We start from the raw sequence: 20,074 nt of genomic DNA on the forward strand, positions 1-20,074 counted from the left end.
AGCTAATTTACTAGACATTCGTTTGGACGTGATGTAAACATGACTTGATTGATGATTATGGTTGATTGTTGAACAGTCTCTACGCTAAATCGCTGATCCATATTTATTTGAATCTGAATTGTGATATACAAACTGATTTTTATTGATTTGGTTGAGTCTAACTGATCAGCGGCTCTAGGGTCATTTTAATCTGTTTGCGAAACATTGGTCGGTCTTTAATCAGTGTAATCATTTGATCTATAACTGGACATTTGATTGAGAATTAATAATTGGTTCAAACGAGTATATGTTTAATTAGGCTAATCTAGCTGATCTGACGAACGAAAACCGGATCCAGGTGGTTAGGGTAATCAATGTCTTTTAACTTTAACAAGAACAAAGACTTACATAAAAGATTTCAGTCATAGTTACAGACTCGGTTTTTAATGCTCAGAGAGCGACCTTAACAGGAACTCATTGAAGTGTCTGACCAATCGAAAGGCAGTCAGGCTAAATAATTCAAGTGAATCTGACGAGAATCTGAATGTGAAAAGAGTCGTTCAACAATTTCAACTATAACCACTTTTAAGCATGTTAAACAAAACCAAACGAATGTCAGTTTTTACATTTATTATTGTCTTCAATTTCATATGCAATTAGTTAACTAGGAAACCCCCAAAAGAAAATTGTAATCTTAACTTGAGTATTTTAATTTCCTTAGTTTAAGTTCCCTACGAACGAACCTGGACTTACATAGACTATATTACTACTAGACAGAGTACACTGCTCTTAGTTGCATTTTAAGATAGATTAGGTAAAACCTTGAATTATAAATTTAAAACTTAGGTAGTTTAATAAAAAACGCACATCAATAGGCTTAGAAGAAGACACTGCATCTTCTTCTCACTACAACAAAAAAGGCTTTATAGTTTGTGTGGGACGCTATGAAAATAGTGTCCTAAAAATCTATTTAGTAGGACGGATGAACATTTAGGATCCTTATATAACATATGCTACTTATAAAGTGTCCTACGAAGTTATTTAATAGGATGGATGACTTTTTGGTGTCCTATTATCATATAACTTAATAGGACACTTGAGATATGGATCCTAATAAATTACGTTATAAGATGTTTAGTCGGTAGTGTCCTTTTATGTGATAATGTAATAGGACATTTGTACACTGGGGTCCTTTTATAACATAACCTAATAGGACCCTTAGTACTTAAGTCATAACAACTCTAGGTTATAGGACCTTTTTTTTTTATCGAAGTCATATTAGAATATAACTTAATAGGACATGTGACACTTAGGTCCTAAAACTTTAACCTCTATAGGACGTTTAATCATTATGGTATTATTATAATACACTCTAATGGGACACTTGATATTTGAGTCATAAAACATCAGTTTAAGAAGACATTTATTTGCTAGAGTTTTATCACACCATAACTTAATAGGACACTTGACACTTGCATCTTAAAACTTTAACCATTATAGGATGCTCAATCAGTGTGGCGTTATTATAATATACCATAATAAGAAACTTGATATTTGAGTCATAAAACATCGGTTTTATAAGATCCTCATTCGTTAAACATTTTATTGGCTATAATTTTTATAGGATACTTATTAGTTATGCTTTATTATAATACATCATAATAGGACATTTTATATTTAAGTAATTTAACATCAATTTTATAGAATAAATGTTTATTCTTTAGAAAGTTATTTTATAACATATTTTAATAGGATATTTGATATTTGTAACCTTAATTTATAACATAATTTAATAGCATTGTTGTGTAGTCCGTACTTGTTAGTATATTTTTTAAAAAAGTTAACCGTTCTTTGTCAAAAACTCAAAAGTCAAAACTACTCGAGTCAACCATTGATTGATGTTATCCGGATAGTATTTTATATGAATCATCATATATTGTATCCATACCAACTGTTGGTAGGTCCTGCGCAATTGAAAAGTTACTAAATTTTTATCCCGGATGCGGATAGGTTTAATAAAATCGTTTATAATTATTTGGTAATAAATAAGGAAAATCATTAAATGCACTTATATACGTTTTCAACCTACACGTATTACACTTATCAATAGTCCAATACCAATAATAGGGGTTTCGTTGTTCCATCACTTCCATGTGTTTTTTCCTGATGATGCATCCATTCAAAACATAACAAACATTACTTAAAAATCAAAACAAAGATAACAAATTGACATTCACATTCATAACTTTAAAGTAGAACACCACATTTTAAGTTTACAGGGTATCAAATTCACATTCATAATCACTAACTTTAAAATAATACATTTTAAAAATAATCGACAGCGTACCAATTTGTTTATAGTATTTTTTTTAGAAAGTAAATAATCCAAGTAAACCATTTAATCATGATTAAAAAAAAAGTCTTTGCCAATGCAAACATATATATTACCATTATGATTACATTAGAACCCAAGGTCTTAGATATTTGTATATGAGGAAGTTGTACGTATTCATCAGTGCTCTTCCTTGAAAGCCCCTTTTTAGTTAATTGCCTTGCAACATACCTTGCATCCTTTACATTCTTAATGGAATCTATAACCTCTGTATACTAATAACCAACAAATAACACAAGTTATATACTAATTTATACATTATAATGATCTTTTTAAAAACTGTAAGTTGTTCCATTGGGAATAAAAACCTTCCACACACCATCTCTTGCTAGGATAATGAAGTTGGTATCATCATCTAGATGAGGTAAAGCACCAGTCAAGCCACCTTTTAAGTGTGTGTAATAACATAGTTATCATTAAATGGTTAATAGCGGATCCCAATTAGCCTCCACACATCTTCATTCTAATAAATTTTATGGAATCCAACCTAATAGCCCTGGAAATACGCGTAATCGTATCCTAAAAACATTTTACTACAAGTAAATGAGCCCAAAATCAGGGTCAACAGTAGGTAAGGCAACATCAACGGGTTGGGTAACGGGTCAAACATATTATCGACCCAGTCATTACCAGTTAAAGCCCCGGCCCATCCACCAATTAAATTTCTCCAGTCAAGGCTCCAGATCATCCACAGTGAACCACCAATTTCAGTTAGTTTTAAAACTTTTGTCATTCCTTTTATTCTGTCGGTTCTTTTCTACTAAATACTAAACAAAAAACAGCCCTAAAAATATCCCTTAACGGAAGATTTTAGACCTAAAATCTGCAGCATAATCAGCCGTAAAATTCCACTAAACACACTTGGCTTCATAATTCAAGACAACTTATATAATAAAGAATTGTAACAAGGTAGTCATGAATTGTACCTTGGCTTCATGATTCAAGACAACAAATACTAATCTCATTATGCATCTTCCTGTTCAAGAATGAAGGTCACCATGCAATTCTATAATCAAGAATCGGCATCACTATACGTTCTTCAGAATAATTTACCTCCAAAAAGTATGTCTCGAACCCAGAAATGTCGTCCATTATCAACACTAATCTTCAAATCCATGCATGTGGTAGCAGCCACCTCTTCATTCTTGTTGCATGTAGTTCCAAGTTGAGTCACTTTGAAGCTGATACATATACTCCACCTGAGTCACTGTAGGAAGGTCCCTTATTTGAGATGCAAAAAGAACACAGTGTGAATTTCTTATTAGCCCAATACCCCTATTTTTGTCATTTAAATTCCCTAATAATACATTATTTTTATACTTCAAAGAAGACACATGATTTGAACTTTAACTTCATCATTTGTTCATGTAAAAAGTATAAAACATTATCACAAATCAACCAGACTTCTTCATGACGCACAACATGAATCCCAAACCTTCTGTTATATGATGATGATATGATCATAACTCATAAGTACGTATACTAATAAAAATTATATTTCTTTCATTTAGAAAATACCAATCCATTATTTACCAACCAAGCACACAGACTCAACATAATCATACCTGTGGTTTGACCTGACACTACTCTACCCTCTTTTCACTGTAATGTATAGCCATTTAGCTTTGACACAATCTGCCCTTCTCCATGGAGGCAAAAGCATTCCTTTCTTCTTCAAGCTTGGTTTCGCTGCATCAGAAACTATGTAAATCATCTTCTATAAACGGTCGGCTTTAGCCACAGATAAAGTTTGTAACTTTTAGTGGACCTTGGTACCTCAAATTTTGCTCTAAAATGATATCGATTGTCAAGCATTCCCCTCCTATCACGTCATCAGTATACTTTGACACCTGGTATTACCAAGACAACATATATACACTAAATTACCATTATAAATTACGCAAATAACCAATAAAATCTAAATGCAAGACACATAAAAGCAGCTGCAAAGCAAAAGATTACCAAAGAAACATATACTTATTCCAAAATAACAACCACGGTACCATAAATGTGTTCATAAAGGAAACCCATCAACCTAATCCAGTCACCCCTGTTTCAGAATTAATGCATGTTTGAAAGACTTACAGAAGAAAGCGATATAACTTTTGGCATAAGGACTCTTTTCTGCAGCAGATAATAACAAATAATAACAAAATCCAATCAATTATAAAAATGGCCAATCACCACAATACTATCTGATATATCATTAATCGATAAATCATAAAAAAAAAAACAGAGAGCCAGAGAGAAAGAGACCTCAATTTCTCTATAGTAACACATCCGAGATCAATATTGCATATTGGACAACATTCAAGTTCATCATCTGTGAGCTTCTTATGAATACATTTCCTGCAGACCGGATGATGTCCAAGAAGCAAAACAAAATTAGTGAACACCAATTTTTTAGACCCCATTTTTTGATGGTTTAATCTGTTCGAAAAATTCTAGTTACTCAAGTAACAGATATAGAAACTTTATTCTACCCATTGGACACCCATTTAATCTGGATGATTTAGGGGTTTTGATATAGAATGATTTAGGGTTTTGTTGTTGTTGTTGATATGATTTAGGCTTTTGATATAGAATGATTTAGGGTTTTGTTGTTGTTGTTGATATGACTTACAATTCAAAATTATTGATAAATCATCAATAATAAATTGTTGATATGACTTACAATTCATGACTTTCGTATTAGTTTTCATGGCGTTATGTGTTTTTGAGATAAAACTCGTATTAGTTTCCTGGTTCTACCTTTGACTTGTTTATATGTTCGTTATGTGTTTTTGGGATAAAACTCGTATTAGTGTTTTTGATATTGACTCGTATAAGTTGATCCTGCACATTTAAAGACCCCCTGATCATGATGTAAGTTATATGACTAACTCCGATTATAGTTTTCCTAATGAAAGCGAATATGTAAAGTACCTTAAGTTATATGACTAACCCGCTGTGAGATATCTCTAATTCTCTACCTTTGGGAGTTTGGGTAGATTACCTGATGCAAAGCAACATTTTCCGTTTCTGTAACTATAGGTTGGACGGATTAGGTTGCCATACAGTGTTGATTGTCGGTTTATTGTTGATGGCTATTTTTTACTTGGTTGTAATGTTGTGTAAGTGATGGAGTTTGCGAGGTTAATTGAATTTTGCAATCTGGTATTGTTGAACCAATCTGATAGCTTGCTGAATGGAAATAGTTGGCTGGGATGTTGTTGTTTGTGCTTGTTGGCTGTACAGCTAGTTTTGTTTTGTTTTAGTTATTGCAGCTCCTGAATTGACCACATCGTGGCCGTGCGGCCCGTGCTTGTAGGCTTGCAAAGGGGTTTTTCTGGTTGAAACGTTTTATTAGGAAAGCCATATAGATGGGTTCGCTCAGGAAGTTCTAGTGCCATCTACTTTGCAAGCCATCATGTCATGTTTAGTAATGTAGGTTTACGGAAAGTTTGTGTGCTTCATCTTAACATTTACTTTTATTGCTTGTTGTTTTCAAGTAAAATTAAGTATCAACTACTCTTGAACATGTTCATTCTGCACTGTTTTCGTTTCTAATTGTTATGTGTTCATTGTGTTGCATGAATTTACATGCGTCAACTTATAGGTATAGTTATTGAGTCACTCCAAGGGCCTTAAGGCCTCAACTGATTCTAAACATTGGGATGTCAAATAGAATAAGCATCCCTGAAACAATTTACTTCATATATCGTAGCATTATCTTAGATGTATATGTGATGGGATTTCTGGATTTGTATTCACGTTATGATTATTTATAGGTTTGGGATATCTGATAAGAATTTTCTTTGTTGCGTACACCAGTAATGGAACATAAAAGTATGCAAAGCCATACAAATAAATATGAACAGGCTAAAAGGTTGAGGGTTCAAGACAACCAAAAGAGATTACAAGCTTTGGGAGTCCAAAATATTGCTAAGTCTTTGACAAGTCTAATAGAAAGTGACAAAGCAAAGAAAAAGAAAAAGATACCAATGGATAACAGTGAGAAAGATGGAGAGGATATGCCTGGTTCGGAGTTTGACGATGATGTTGAGCAAGATTACCAAAAAGAAGCTGCTACAAAAATTCCTAAAAAGGTACTAATAACAAATCTTTTTCATATATAAAGTTGGAGTCCTAACCTAAAAAATAGCTTGAAAAATCTGACATGGCACATCTATTTTCCTTTCATTCATTAATCTATTTAAAAAACACATATTTATGACATCATGCATGTTATTAATGTCACTAAACAAATTAATTTGAACTAACAGTTCGTTCATCTCTCTGCATTATTTTGGATTAGTTTTTTTAAATATATTTGCCTAAGCCAGTAAAATCATTAGTTGTGTTCCTAATTATCTTTTTAGTTTATTTAGGTGTCATCAACTGATTAACTTAATTCTGCCGGGTTGATTAAATTCTGGGTTATATAGGTTTTAACAATTATAGCATATCCTAGATCTTTTAGATCCGGTAAGAAAAAGTTGTCTCTTACTGATCATTTTTCGCCATTAGAAAATTGGGCCGATTAATTTTAAGGAAAAGATACAATTAGATGATGAGAATGCATTGATGGTTTTCAAACTAAATTTGGAGACCTTAACACATTGAAATATCTTAATTTTTATTGTTGTTTGATCAAAATATGATTTATTATTAGTATCATGTTCTATTTTGGACACTTTTCTATTGTTTTTATTTTCATTTTAGTGCAATAAACTTTTAGGGTCTGCTGCTATAACTGTTACTTATTACGCAATCAACCATGTTGTCGTTTTTTTCATATTTAACATTCACATCATAATTGAAAAATATTTAATAGTTAATACTACTCGGGTAAATACCCGGGTGCTTAAGCTAATATAGATGATATATAATATTTTTTGTGTCTCTGACAATTTGATTTATTACAGAAAGAACATCCAAAATACATTGCGCCAATGTCCATGAATAGATTTGCTAATTTAGCAAAGAAAAGATGCATTGCTCCAAATGTCTCCCGTGTGCTAACATCTTCAGAATCTCACATGCAGAAGGGACAAGTAATTGATACAAGGAAGGGAATAAATAGTTATGTACAAGAATTTGATAATGGTGATCCTACTAAACAAAATAAATCAAAAGAAAAAGTTACCAAAGCTGAGTTGATCAAAAAGAATTTTAATCATTCTACTTCTGTCACGAGGCACAGATCCAATGTAGCTAAAAGGAAGTTATTTGCAATTGCCAATGATGATGAGTACAAGGATCGTGATTTGAGATTTGATGGTACTTATCACTTTTTTATTCCAATATCTGATATCTGATATATGATTAGTAATAACTATAGGTACAGTTAGTTGTTTTTGATGCTTACTTTTTTCTTTTTTATAAATATAGTTGTTTTTGAAGCAAATGAAGCACAAGATGATACTGAAGCTGATGATATTGAAGACATGGATGTGAATGACGTTTATGAAGAACAAGATAGTTCTGAAGATGATGAAAATGAAGACATGGATGATTTACAAAATGAGAATGATTTAAAAAATGAGGACAATGAACTTGTTGACGAAGAGCTTGAAGTTCCAGAATATGAAGCTGAGCATGAAGAGCATGAAATTCCAGAACCAGAAAATGAAGCCCAACATGAAGTTCAACAAGTAGGAAATGAAGCAGGTTTGTTCGATCTACTTGATTACATTGTTGGGTTGTTTGTTAATTCAAATATTGTGTGATACATGACGAATTTATAAAAATTTATAATAAAACCAAGAAAACATACAATCCAAATATATTGTCTTAATTTCAATTATTTAGTATTTTTAATGTACAATGTTCACTTTTTGTAGTCCCGAATGTACGTAAAAGAGTGAGAGGACCAACACGTATGCCAAAAGTTTGGGCCCAACAAAAAGGGGAGCGAATTCCTATTTTAGTTAATGAACACGGACAGCTTATTAATGACAAAAGTAGTAAACTGACCCACTTCATGGGAACCCTTTCAAGTAGCGGAAAATATTGTCCAGTTCATAAACCATGGAATAAAGTTAAGGATGCTAAAAAACAAGCGTTGCTTGAACTCCTAAAGGTACATAATTAAAAATCTATATGTTAATGAATAAAGTATTAGTTTTCTCATGTGACTTGTTTCATTTTTAGACTAAATTTGATATTCCGGATGATCCTGTGACAGACAAATGGATATTGCAATCATTTGGGAAGAAGGTGAAGAACTGGAGGGCAAGACTTAAGGAAAAGTTCCATGATCCGTCTTTGTCACTTCAGCAACAAAAAAAATCTAGGCCGAAAAAAGTACAAAAAAAACAATGGAAGAAACTTGTGAAATATTGGAATAAAGAAGAGACTAAGGTATTTGTTCAGACTTTTTCCTAATTATTGACATTTGTGTTACTTGTCTTAATTGGTCTATACTCGTATATGTTTCATTAGCAAATCTATCCTCAAATTATTGGCATTTGTGTTACTTGTGTTATATCGAATCCAAATTGTTTGGTATATGTAGTATTTGCTCGCTCCTATAATCAAGTTCGTATGCTAAAATGATTTTGAATGATTTTTAAATAAAGGAGAAGGAGAAGATTTGCTGAAGGCATTGTAACTCCATTAAAATCAAATGTGTTTAATGTCAATTTTAGCTAGGATACGAGTGGTGGGAAAATAGGCTTTGTATAATTGTATCTATCAGTAAATTAATTTTAAATATAGTAATAGTAATATAATATTTAGGAATTGAGTTGCTTAAATATGTTTATCATTATGCTGAAATTGTTTACTACCACCATTAACTCTTTATCCCTTTTGAAGACCATATTTTTTCCCCGTACAAAAATTGACCCCCCTTAACGAATGTTCAAGTTCCGTCATTGTATTCATGTAGATATAACTGGTAAGCATCGCAATTAAGATCGAGAGAACACAAACCTGTAAACAGCTGTATTACCTTACTTTTCACATCACCCTTGGGTTTTACATAGAATTTCTTCCACTACAAACTAAACGCCATTTTGTGACTGAATGTTTACATGACTGATATTCTTCAGTCATTAAAAGTCATCAAATCACATGTCTTATATTCCCCAAAATACAAACCACCACTCTGTATCTCTCTCACACAAAATATATCTCCCCTCTTTTATCTCAAACTCATCTCACAGAAAACATATATCTCGCCTCTCTGTATCTCTCACACACAAACCACCGCTCAGCCACTCTTCACCGGTCATATTGAAACCTGTCGCCACCTCTGCAGCCTCCTCTGCCACTGATTCCACCGGATTGTTGTTTCCTTTGTTTCTGTTGTCGCCGTTCAAATTTCTACTTCCTCCGCCGCCGTTGATTTCTCCGCCTCCTGTAATCCAATAAATTTGCTCTGATTTTTGATTAAAATTGAATTGAATTAATTAGGTTTTTGTTTTTGATTCCACTAATAGTTGTTTAAGCATAATTAATTAGGTTTCGTCTTCAATGTATATATTTAAGTTTCGTTTTCAATCGATATATGTATTAATGTATATGTGTATATGTATTAATGTGTATATATATATGTCTATATACATCTTTATATATACAATAGAACGTGTATGCCCTAAATTTAGCATAAGAAGGTTTTGATTTTAGTATAAGTTAGTTTTTGTGATTTTGTGGCCGAGAGGTTAGATCAGACTCATGGATGGATTGTTTCTTTTGAAAATGAAAAAAGACATGAGGTGTAGGGTTTTGCGACATTCGTTCCTCTTGATTGAGTCACTCTTCTTAACTCAGATAATGTGCTTGATCAGTGGGTTAACTCAGCCACTCAGAGTCTAGTTCATTTTGTTCGACATGAAATGGATGCTTATCGGCTCTATACAGTAAGTTAATTATTGGGTTAACGTTTCTATGAATATATGGTCATATGCATAACAAATCTTTACTAAATATATCTGAAACTTTTGAATATGTTGATGGTCTTTAAGAATACAAATGTAGATGTCTTTAATGTTTGATAATTAGGCCTGAACTCATACATCACATACTTTATCACCAGCATTCTGATATTTCACTTTGCTATTGAAGATGTTAAGTGGAAAAAACAAGGACAATCGGCAAGAAAAGAAGATGGTGCAAGTAACTGGAAAAAAAAGTTATGCTCGAGTTCGTGAAGAGCTAAAGGTAATCGTATGAGATAATGCAATTGTTAATGTAGGATGTCGATATCCATTGTTAATACTCATCTTTTTAATCGAACAGACATCTTTGGGACGAGATCCAAGTCGTTTAGAAATGTTTGAGTCATGTTTCTCCAAAGGTGGAACTACCAAAAATGCAGAAGCTTCAAATGCAATTGTAAGTAATATATGCTTATTAATACTTATATATATATCTTTTCTATATGTTCTTGATGATGTTAAAATATATATCTTATTCTTGAATGTGCTAAATTACTATTATGATTAATTCATGTATATTTTTCTTATTTTATTTGAAAAGTTTTGTTCCCCTAATGCTCTTCATAGGTACTATTTTTTTTGTTTATTTCATTTTTTTTGTTAGTTTTATAATTTTAGTAAACGGACGAGGTTTTTCCTTTTCAGTTATCTGAATTAGATGTATGCAGTCTAACCGGGTATCTCTGTGATCATTTTTAATTTGAACCCTTTTAATTCAAGATTATTATCTAGTGAGGGTCCATTTCCAGACCTTTTGTGTGAATATCAGGATGCTACTAGGAGTGTCAACTGTGTCATGTTTGGGTTGAACCCAAACCCAACCCATTTAATAGTTATGTCAAAAGTTGAACCCAATCTTAACCCACCTAATAAAAAGCACATGAACTTATAATATGTAAGTATTTAACTTTCCTATTAGTAGTTTTAAATGGCTCGATGGGTTGTAACAGGATTAGAACCCGTTTATAACCCGAACCAGTTTAGTCTTGACCCGAACCCACTTATCTTGTGGCGTGTCTTAGCTCGTGTCTGGAATTGTCACCCCTAGGTTTTTGACCTCTAAGCCAACTTGGTGATGGATTTTCATTATTTCAGTGCTCATTTCAAATTTTGACACTTCCTTTTAAAGCTTTTTAGCTATAGTGTTATATAGTCCACATTATGATAGACCAGTGGCAGGAGACATATAACATAATAACGGTTGCCGTTAGGATTCGAAACGAGTCCCATGAATGTTACTTAATCACATATGGGAATGCTTGGTTAGGACCGATAATAAGTCTGTTGTCCACAAAATTGACCACCAATATCAAGTTATCAACATATAAACTTGAACAAATTCTTTGCCGTAGTTACAAATGGAATATATGTAAAATGGATATTTACGATATTGAGATCATTAGTTCAGGTATTAAGAAGCAGAATTGTTGGAAAGTTTTAGTATTGATGAGATGCCTTGGAAAATATAGGGCCTTAAAAAGTAAATGGTGGGCAGATTGCATTTACTCAAATCATAGCAGACCTTTAATGATCTATACCAAATAAAAGATATAAGTAGAAAAAGCCATCAACGTTAGGCAACATATGCAACTAAATTCAAGCTTTGTAGGCGATTTATTGAAGGACAACAAAAATGTATTTAATGATTTTACGAATCCAAAAAACTTGTTAACATGTTAGAACAGATCCCTGACCGAAGTTGTACCTATAAACCCTTTAGGTGTCAATAAGCAGATTTGTGTTTTTAATCAACCATGTGTTTTTGTTTGCTGGGCAATTAATATGGAGCAAAGGTGGGTAGATGCTTGAGTCTTGCACAAGCAGAGTTGTTGGTTTTAGTGTCATACTAGCAGTTTACTTGGATCAAATTGACAATTGTTATGTGATGGAACATTAATGTTGAACTACTTGATTATGTATTATTCGTACCATTAACTGCAGTTTTAGTCTTTTAATATAAAGTTGTTCACCGAAATGATTACTATGATTAATATAGGCACAAATGAAACAAATTAAATCTAGTCTTCCCGAGGGTTCCAACGATAAGCCTGGACCAGATGATGTGTTTTCTAAAGTCATGGGTAAAGATCGCAACGGTGATGCGGTCATGTATAGTTTGGGTGTTCGTGCTTCTGATGTTTGGGGGTAATACCAAGTCGTTCCGCATGTAATAGAGAAAACATCCAATTGAAGGCTCAATGTGAAGAACTTACTAGTACAGTGGTCCAGTTACGAGCCCAAGCAAAGATGAATGAGTCGATGGATGGTTCCAGTGTTCCCCGCCCCCTGTTGCAACCAATGGACCTCCACGTTTACGGGTATCTTTCTTTTCATTAATGTTCTGCCTTTTACATGAATTGATAAATTACAATTGATATGGAATACATAAACCCCTAGCATAACAGTAACGTTACCGGATAAATCTTCACTGAATGAATGTTACAGGAATGTTCTTTACCTAGATAGTAGTTTATGCTTAATATATAAAATGGTTGTGGAAATATTAATAATATGAACATAAGTTTAAAAATGTTTGAATAACAAATAGAATAGAAAGGATAAGTGTGCCAAATTGTATTGAAGGCTCGAAGCTGTTACATTTTATCATTTTGGGTATGTAACTTTTGACCATCTATTGTGTGTACTAAACTTCTTAGTACAGGGCTATTTTGGCAGACATATTTTTATTATTGGAACGGCACATGGCAAACATATTAGTTGCCACATTACTAGTTTACAAGTTTTAAGAGGTTGGATATGCTAAAATGTAGAAATTTAAAAATTTGGCACACATAGGATTATAAGAGTAAATGGTATCGAGGTCGAGAAAAGTCTGTGACAAGCGCCACACATACGAGAGGGGCGAACTGTTCCTAACGAAGTGTGAGCCTCATGGGTTGAGAGGCATGGTAAGGCCGGTAGTACGGCTAACAGGGAGTGAGTGAGTGGACCACATGCATTTTTAATTGGTTTGAGTCTTCAAGTGATGAGGGTGTGATAAGTGGGTCTTTGGGTGTGCAGCATTGCTCGGTTAATCAGTTTATGCTTATCGTATTTTTTAAAAGCAAATAGCTGTTTTGAGTCTTTGAATGATATGTGACAACCGTCATCCGAGCGTATTTTCTCGATGTACTTTTCCGATCGTCTTTAGTTCATTCCGGTTCATGTATGCGACTTTATAACTAGAATATGTATTTTAAGGGCATGAACCTCATTAGACTTTAAGACTTTATCGATATAATAGATGGATTTATGACTTATTTTGACTCTTTGAGCATTTAGACTTTAGAAAGATTGTGCGTGGACTCGAGAACAGGAGAAATACTAGTTGTCATGTGGAAATGCCAAATTAAGTGAAATACTTAAAAATTAAATCAATTAAAGATTTAATAAATAAATATGGACATGTATATATCCATTCGAAAGCCATTGAAAAGTTACATTTAAATATGTCGACGAAATATTTTAACGGGTCTCGAGTCTTCTTAAATGGTCGAGTCAAACGAGTTTTAGTAGGGTCAAAGGTGGGTCAATTTTGGTCAACCCTAGTGAAATGGAAGAACAAAACTCTAAACCTAACCCTAATTCCCTCATTTCGCTCACACTCTCTTCCTCTCTTCTCTCTCTCTCTCTCTATTCTCAGCCGCCGCCCCCTTCCTCTCTCTAAAAATTTGGCGGCCATCAACCACAAACCACCATACAACCGCCGACCGCCAACACAAACTACCACCAATCTTCATATTTTTTCTCCTTTTCTTCTTTTCTCTATAGTTTTGGGTAAGATCTTTGTATCTAAAGGGGTTTGAATTCGTAAATCTTTACTTATATATATATAAATTCGTTTTTATGAAAATATACATCTAAACATATGTATTTTCGGTCATATATGCATATATATATAGATTTAAAAATAAATGTCATCTTTTAATATATAAATCGGTTTTGTATCTGTATATATGTGAATAGATCCGAAAACTTTGCATATTTTTATACTTAAATTGGTTTTGCTATAAAAACTTGGATTTGAATCCGAAAAGTGCTACTAAAATATATATATATATATATTTCGATTATTTATGAGTATATGTACACATATATATGCGAAATCTTCAAATCCGAGATGGTAAGGGTCGAAACCTTTCAAATCCGGGATATATGAACCGAAATCTATGAAGGTCCGAAAACTTCATAACCGAAATCATCTAGATCCGAAAGTTAAAACCCGAAATCTTGATATATCCGAATACTTTTAGTCCGAAATTTGTATTCTTGGTAAGATTTGAGGTTGTAATGTGTTTTGATCCTTGTTCTTGGCATATGAGATCCGAAAATATATATATATATATATTCAAAATTTAAATAAATTCGTGATTTAAAGTGGTATTTGGTTGATTTTCGGTTATATCTAGTATAGATTAGAGTGGTAATCGTGTTTGTGACCTTGAAATCGAGTTGTAACCTCATCCTCGTGTTTGGATCTAATTTTATTCTAGAAATGTGACTTGGTCGAAGTTGGTCAAACTGGAATTTCTACACTTTTGGCTACAAAAATCATTTGTTCATGTTTTGATGTTTGGATCTAGTTTTGGTCGGTCAAAATTAGATTAGGATGTTTTTGGTCAAAATTGATTTAAGATTGATAAAGTCAAAATTAAATTAGGGTTTGGTTATTATTGGACAAAGTCAAAATTGGTTAAGGATTTAGAAAGTCAAAATTAGGGCATTTTTGGTAAAAATCAGATTTGGGTTTATAATTTGAATCTAAATTTTATGGATCTATATATATAAGGATTATTTTAACATTGACATATATATATATATATAAGAATTAATCTAACATGAATATATGTATATATATACACAAAGATTAACTTAAGATGAAATATATTAACTCTAAAAAGAACTTTGAAAAGACTATATAAATCTTATATCGTATAATAATGATTAATGACTTATCAGACTTAACATATTTCACAGAGACGTTCTATATGAAGATTTGACCGAATATAAACATCAAAATGTGACATTTTTAAAAGGAGTCTTTCTTTTGGACAATTTATAAGGACAAAAGAACTATTATATATATTATGACATTTGACAAGACAAAATGGCATTTCCTAAGACACTAGTATAGGACATGGACATGTGACATTAAGTAAATACTTACTCGGTGACTTGTGGACAATGTAGGACTTTTGGACAGATAGTGTGCGTGTTTCAGGTGTATCAGACTGTTCATGTTCTTGACATTGATCTAGAATATTTATACTTGTGCTACTTTGAGGTGAGTTTCGTAGCCCCTCTTTTTACAAGTTTTGGGGTGGAATGTATACTTGTTCTTTTTAAACAGTTTTGTCGATTTCTGTTTATGTTCAATGTTGAGCCGGTACGTATAGAGTTACTTGTGCTATTTGACGTGCTTCTGTCTTGTTGTATATGTGTGATTATGTGTTTGTTGTTGTGCTTTATGACGTGCTTATTTGACGTGCCCTTTTTTTGTATGTATTGGAGACTTGAGACTTTGGACTAAGGCAGGTACCGTAAGGCCGGACTTTGAGACAGTGAGGTCTTTGAGACTTCTGAGTTTGAGACTTGAGACTTGGACTTGAGTACTTTGACTTATATGGCGTAACTTTGCTCATTACATATTGCACAAATACTTATTTTCGATTAAAAGAATGGAGAAAAGACTTAGTTCTTCGACTAGACTTTTTGACTAAAACCTACGAACTCACCAACCTTTGTGTTGACACGTTTTAGTATACTTTTCAGGTACTCAGGCTAATCAGGGATAAAGACTGCTAGGCTTGGACTTCGGAGATTAGTGCTCCTTCATTTATTGTCAGACTTTAAGGCTAAATGCCTTGGATTATTTCTTTATGGACTTGGTTGTAATAAACTATTCTAGCACTATTATGACTTTGAACTCATGTTTCGGGAATATATTCATTATATTCTATTTCATTTAGTAGTATCTATGTAATTCCATGTCGTGCTGTACTTTTCATGACACCTCATGTTTCCGCCAACGGTGGGGTGTTACATGATAGATATTTTGCTTATGCTTATCTGCTTATTTTAAGGTGACCTAAGTTGCTTCTGATAAGCAGTTTGAGATTGTTCATTATGAACCACTTGTTTTTGGTAGTGCCAAACTTGATAATTTGTTACTTTAGTCCTAATCTATCTCAACTCATTTTGATAGTTTCTTTGCTTCTAGGTGCAACTCGTTAGTTTCCTGATCTATCTCAACTCAGTTTGTATGTGCTAGTTGTTTGTGCAGTAACACATTTTTCTGAAGAATACATTTGTTAAAGCAAATACATGTTTCAATTTGATCAGCTAAGTAGTCTCTAGAGTCGGCTTTACTTCATTTTTTGCTTGGTCCTTTCAGATCGTTCCTTTAGGCTCGGCCTTTTATCTGAGCATGAAATGTTTTATATTCTTATTGTCTAATGTGGCATGTTATAGTTATTAAGCAAACTGTTGTATTAGAAATAGGATATGTAGCTTAGTAGTAGGATTATGCTTGGTTACTTGGATGAATGTCATGTTATAAGAGGTTGGATTAAGACTCATACATATTTAAATGGTTTTTTAAGTTATAAAGTCAGTCCATTAATCCATTATAATACTCTATGAAGTTTTGTAGTATATAGTCAATTTTTTTTTTCTATTTTGACTAAGACTCTAAGAACATGTATTAATTAAATAGTAGTATAAATTAATCTATCAATTTGTTTCGGTTTGTTATGTAAAAATTTACAAATGCTGATTTGTTTGATGGTGATTGTTATTAAAAATTTACGACTTATGAGTGTCATAGTTATAATGGAGGATAGTCATAATTAAATGTGCATCTGATTTACAGTGCTTTATTTTCATATATATATTTTTTAATAAACATGTTAGAATGCTAGTGTACAGTTTATTGTTACTCACTTTTTGTGTGAAATGATTTGAACTATTATAACTAGTTTGATTGTTGAAAACTAATTTATAGGTTGGAGATGAAGTTTTCCTTAAAAGCATTCTAAACCCAATGGAGATTGTAGCAAAAGGATGGGTGAAGAGCTTGGACCCGAATGAGCTAGTAGGTGGTAAAGAGATTGGAAAGGGGTGGTGTGAGATAAATGCTGAAGTACCGATAAAAAGAGATGAAATGTTGGTGAGACCATATGGATTATTTTTCACAATCGAAGATTGTATTGGTGCAACTATCGCATGGCCATGTCTTTTCATCTCGGTATGTATTGTTAAGTTATTTTATTAATAGTTTTAGTAACATGTATCTCAATGCTTATACAAGAAAGGTTTATTTGTAGGTAGTCCTTGAGGATTGAGGATGCATGATAACATGGGATTCTATGCTAGCTTCTCGTTTTTTTCATTGTTTTTAATTTCTTTTGTTAGATTTTACAAGACTTTATGTTGAATAATGTTATAACTTTTTTATGTTTAATGTGTTTGTAATGAACATCTTTATTTGAAATATAATAAAATATTATTTCTATTATTACTTGAGGTTATATACATAACTATATATTTGGATGTTCTATTAAACATGTTAGAACATTGTAAAAGTCTCCTAATATGTTTTTATTATGACACCAATTGTGTTCTTCATAAACACATTATTATGCAACCATAAAGTTGGTTTCATAATCTTATTTGAGATATTAGGTCTCTTTTCGTGGTACTAAAGTATATATAATGTTACATTCCAAGGGTCCTATTATCTAGTTTTTAAGGACGCTTATATGTGTACTAAAAGATTAAAAGTAGGTAAGCACAAGTTAGAACATTGTAAGAGTGTCCTAATATGTTTTTATTAGGACGCTATTTGGGTTGTTTGTAGACATATTATGCGACCATAAAATTGGTTTTATCATCTTAATTGAGATATTAGGACTCTTTTCTTGGTACTAAAGTATATATTATGTTACATGGTAAGGGTCCTATAAAATAACTTTTTAAGGACGCTTGTATGGGTATCAATATATTTAAAATGAGTAACCACATCTTAGAACATTGTAAAAGTGTCCCAATATGTTTTTATTAGGACCCTATTATGTGACCATTATGTTGGTTTTATAATCTTATTTGAGATGTTAGGACCCTCATGACTTTTTACGACCCCCTTACATGAAACGCTGTTACCGTTGGTCCTATTAAATGAAAGGTCCTATAAAATAACATTATAGGACGTTTTTGGGTGTCCTAAAAGCCATGTTTTGTTGTAGTGTCTTTTGCAAACACATAAAGATTTAGTTGGAGAGATTGGTACACGGCTCAAGAGAGATTGATGGCCATGTGCTTTGTAAATGATCCGATGTTTGAGGACGATGTTTTACGTACGAGATATCGTATGTCGAAGCGGTTGTTTCTGAAAATCGTAGAAGATATCACTACATCATTTTCATGGTTTCAGGATTCAGTGAATGTCGCGGGTATTAGAGGGTTCTCACTAATTCAAAAGTGCACGTGCGCGCTACGACAACTAGAGTACGACAACCTCGCCGATCTCGCCGATAACTATGATGAAGGGTTGTCGTTCTCTACTAGAACTCCACATGACTGTCTAGACAACTTTTTTATCGCCATAAAGCATCTTTATGGTGAAGAGTATTTGTGTTCTCTGACTACCCACGATGTTGCGCGTTTATATGAGGCACATGAAACTAAACATCATTTTCCTGGCATGATCGGTAGCATGGACTGTACCCACTGGACTTGGAGAAATTGCCCACATAGTTTGCATGGGCAATAACACAGGGTGATCATGAACGCCCGACTATCATACCTGAAGTTGTTGCTTCCTATGATTTATGGTTTTGGCATGCGTATTTCGATATTGCAGGGTCAAACAATGACATCAATGTGTTGATGCAATCATCATTGTTCATTCCTGAAGTGAATGGGAAGTCTCTTGAGTACGGGTTTTGTAACATCCCAAACCTTTTTACATTGACCGTTAACTTGTCGTTAGTGACTGTTAGTTAATATGTGCTTTATATATAATTGTGTGATTTATATGATTTACGTGAGCTATGTGTTGAAGTGATTTATAGTAATGAAACTAAAATTGATAATGATTAATAAAGTCAATTAGTGTTCCCGATAAGGTACAAGAGTCGTTAAGTGTTCCCGTATGCGTTAAACGAACAGTTAAGTGCCGAAACGAGTTGTAAGGAATTGCGAGGGCCTAGATATAAAGTTTTCAAAGTTTCTCTAGCATATATAGGGCTTGAGGTCGACCATAATGTTGTATAATCAGATCTAAACACTAAGAACTTCTCGCACACAAAACCCCTAGGTCAATACCTCAAATGCTAGTCGATTTCGGGACTTTTCGGAAGGGTTTTTGCTTGCTATTTGATCCGTTAATCAACCCTACGGGTATTCTGATGCGTAAATCACGCAAAAACCAAGTACAACGGAATTTTACAAAAACTCAAATTACTATTTTGGTATTTCCTGGATTTTATGAAATAAACAACAAAACAAGACGATAAATAAAAGGGATAAATAAAAGAATCCGCCACCAAGATTCGTAAAAGTCAAGCCACCGGAATCAAGGATAAAGGAAACACTCGAATCCACCACTATGTTTGATAAAGGTCTAGCCACCACAAACAGAGATAAAGGAATCGAAGATTTAAGATCTCACCACTATATTTGATAGAGGACGAACCACCACAAATATAGATAAAGGGATCACTCCAAACCACCAAGATCAAAAATCTCTAAAGGTAAATGAAGATTTTGGATAAGAAAT

The 20,074-nt window shown here is 33.0% G+C and overlaps 2 protein-coding genes across 3 annotated transcripts; both read left to right on the top strand.

Moving 5' to 3' along the window:
- The first annotated feature begins 9,325 nt into the window (after positions 1-9,325).
- Positions 9,326-16,109, top strand: LOC122596072. Of its 2 annotated transcripts, none has more exons than XM_043768585.1 (6): positions 9,326-9,718; positions 10,147-10,218; positions 10,424-10,519; positions 10,598-10,693; positions 12,293-12,614; positions 16,069-16,109. In XM_043768585.1, the coding sequence occupies exons 1-5, from the start codon at positions 9,431-9,433 to the stop codon at positions 12,443-12,445; spliced, it is 705 nt and encodes a 234-aa protein (XP_043624520.1). In that variant the 5' UTR covers positions 9,326-9,430; the 3' UTR covers positions 12,446-12,614; positions 16,069-16,109. The 2 variants fall into 2 exon arrangements, with proteins under 2 accessions (XP_043624520.1, XP_043624521.1); XM_043768586.1 differs by having other exon boundaries at positions 9,356-9,718; positions 10,130-10,218.
- A 2,492-nt stretch (positions 16,110-18,601) lies between these two features.
- Positions 18,602-19,299, top strand: LOC122597016. Its single transcript, XM_043769657.1, has 2 exons — positions 18,602-19,016; positions 19,157-19,299. The coding sequence occupies exons 1-2, from the start codon at positions 18,602-18,604 to the stop codon at positions 19,297-19,299; spliced, it is 558 nt and encodes a 185-aa protein (XP_043625592.1).
- The last annotated feature ends 775 nt before the right edge of the window (positions 19,300-20,074 follow it).

The sequence above is a fragment of the Erigeron canadensis genome, chromosome 4 (assembly GCF_010389155.1).
Source record: "Erigeron canadensis isolate Cc75 chromosome 4, C_canadensis_v1, whole genome shotgun sequence".
Lineage (NCBI taxonomy): Eukaryota > Viridiplantae > Streptophyta > Magnoliopsida > Asterales > Asteraceae > Erigeron > Erigeron canadensis.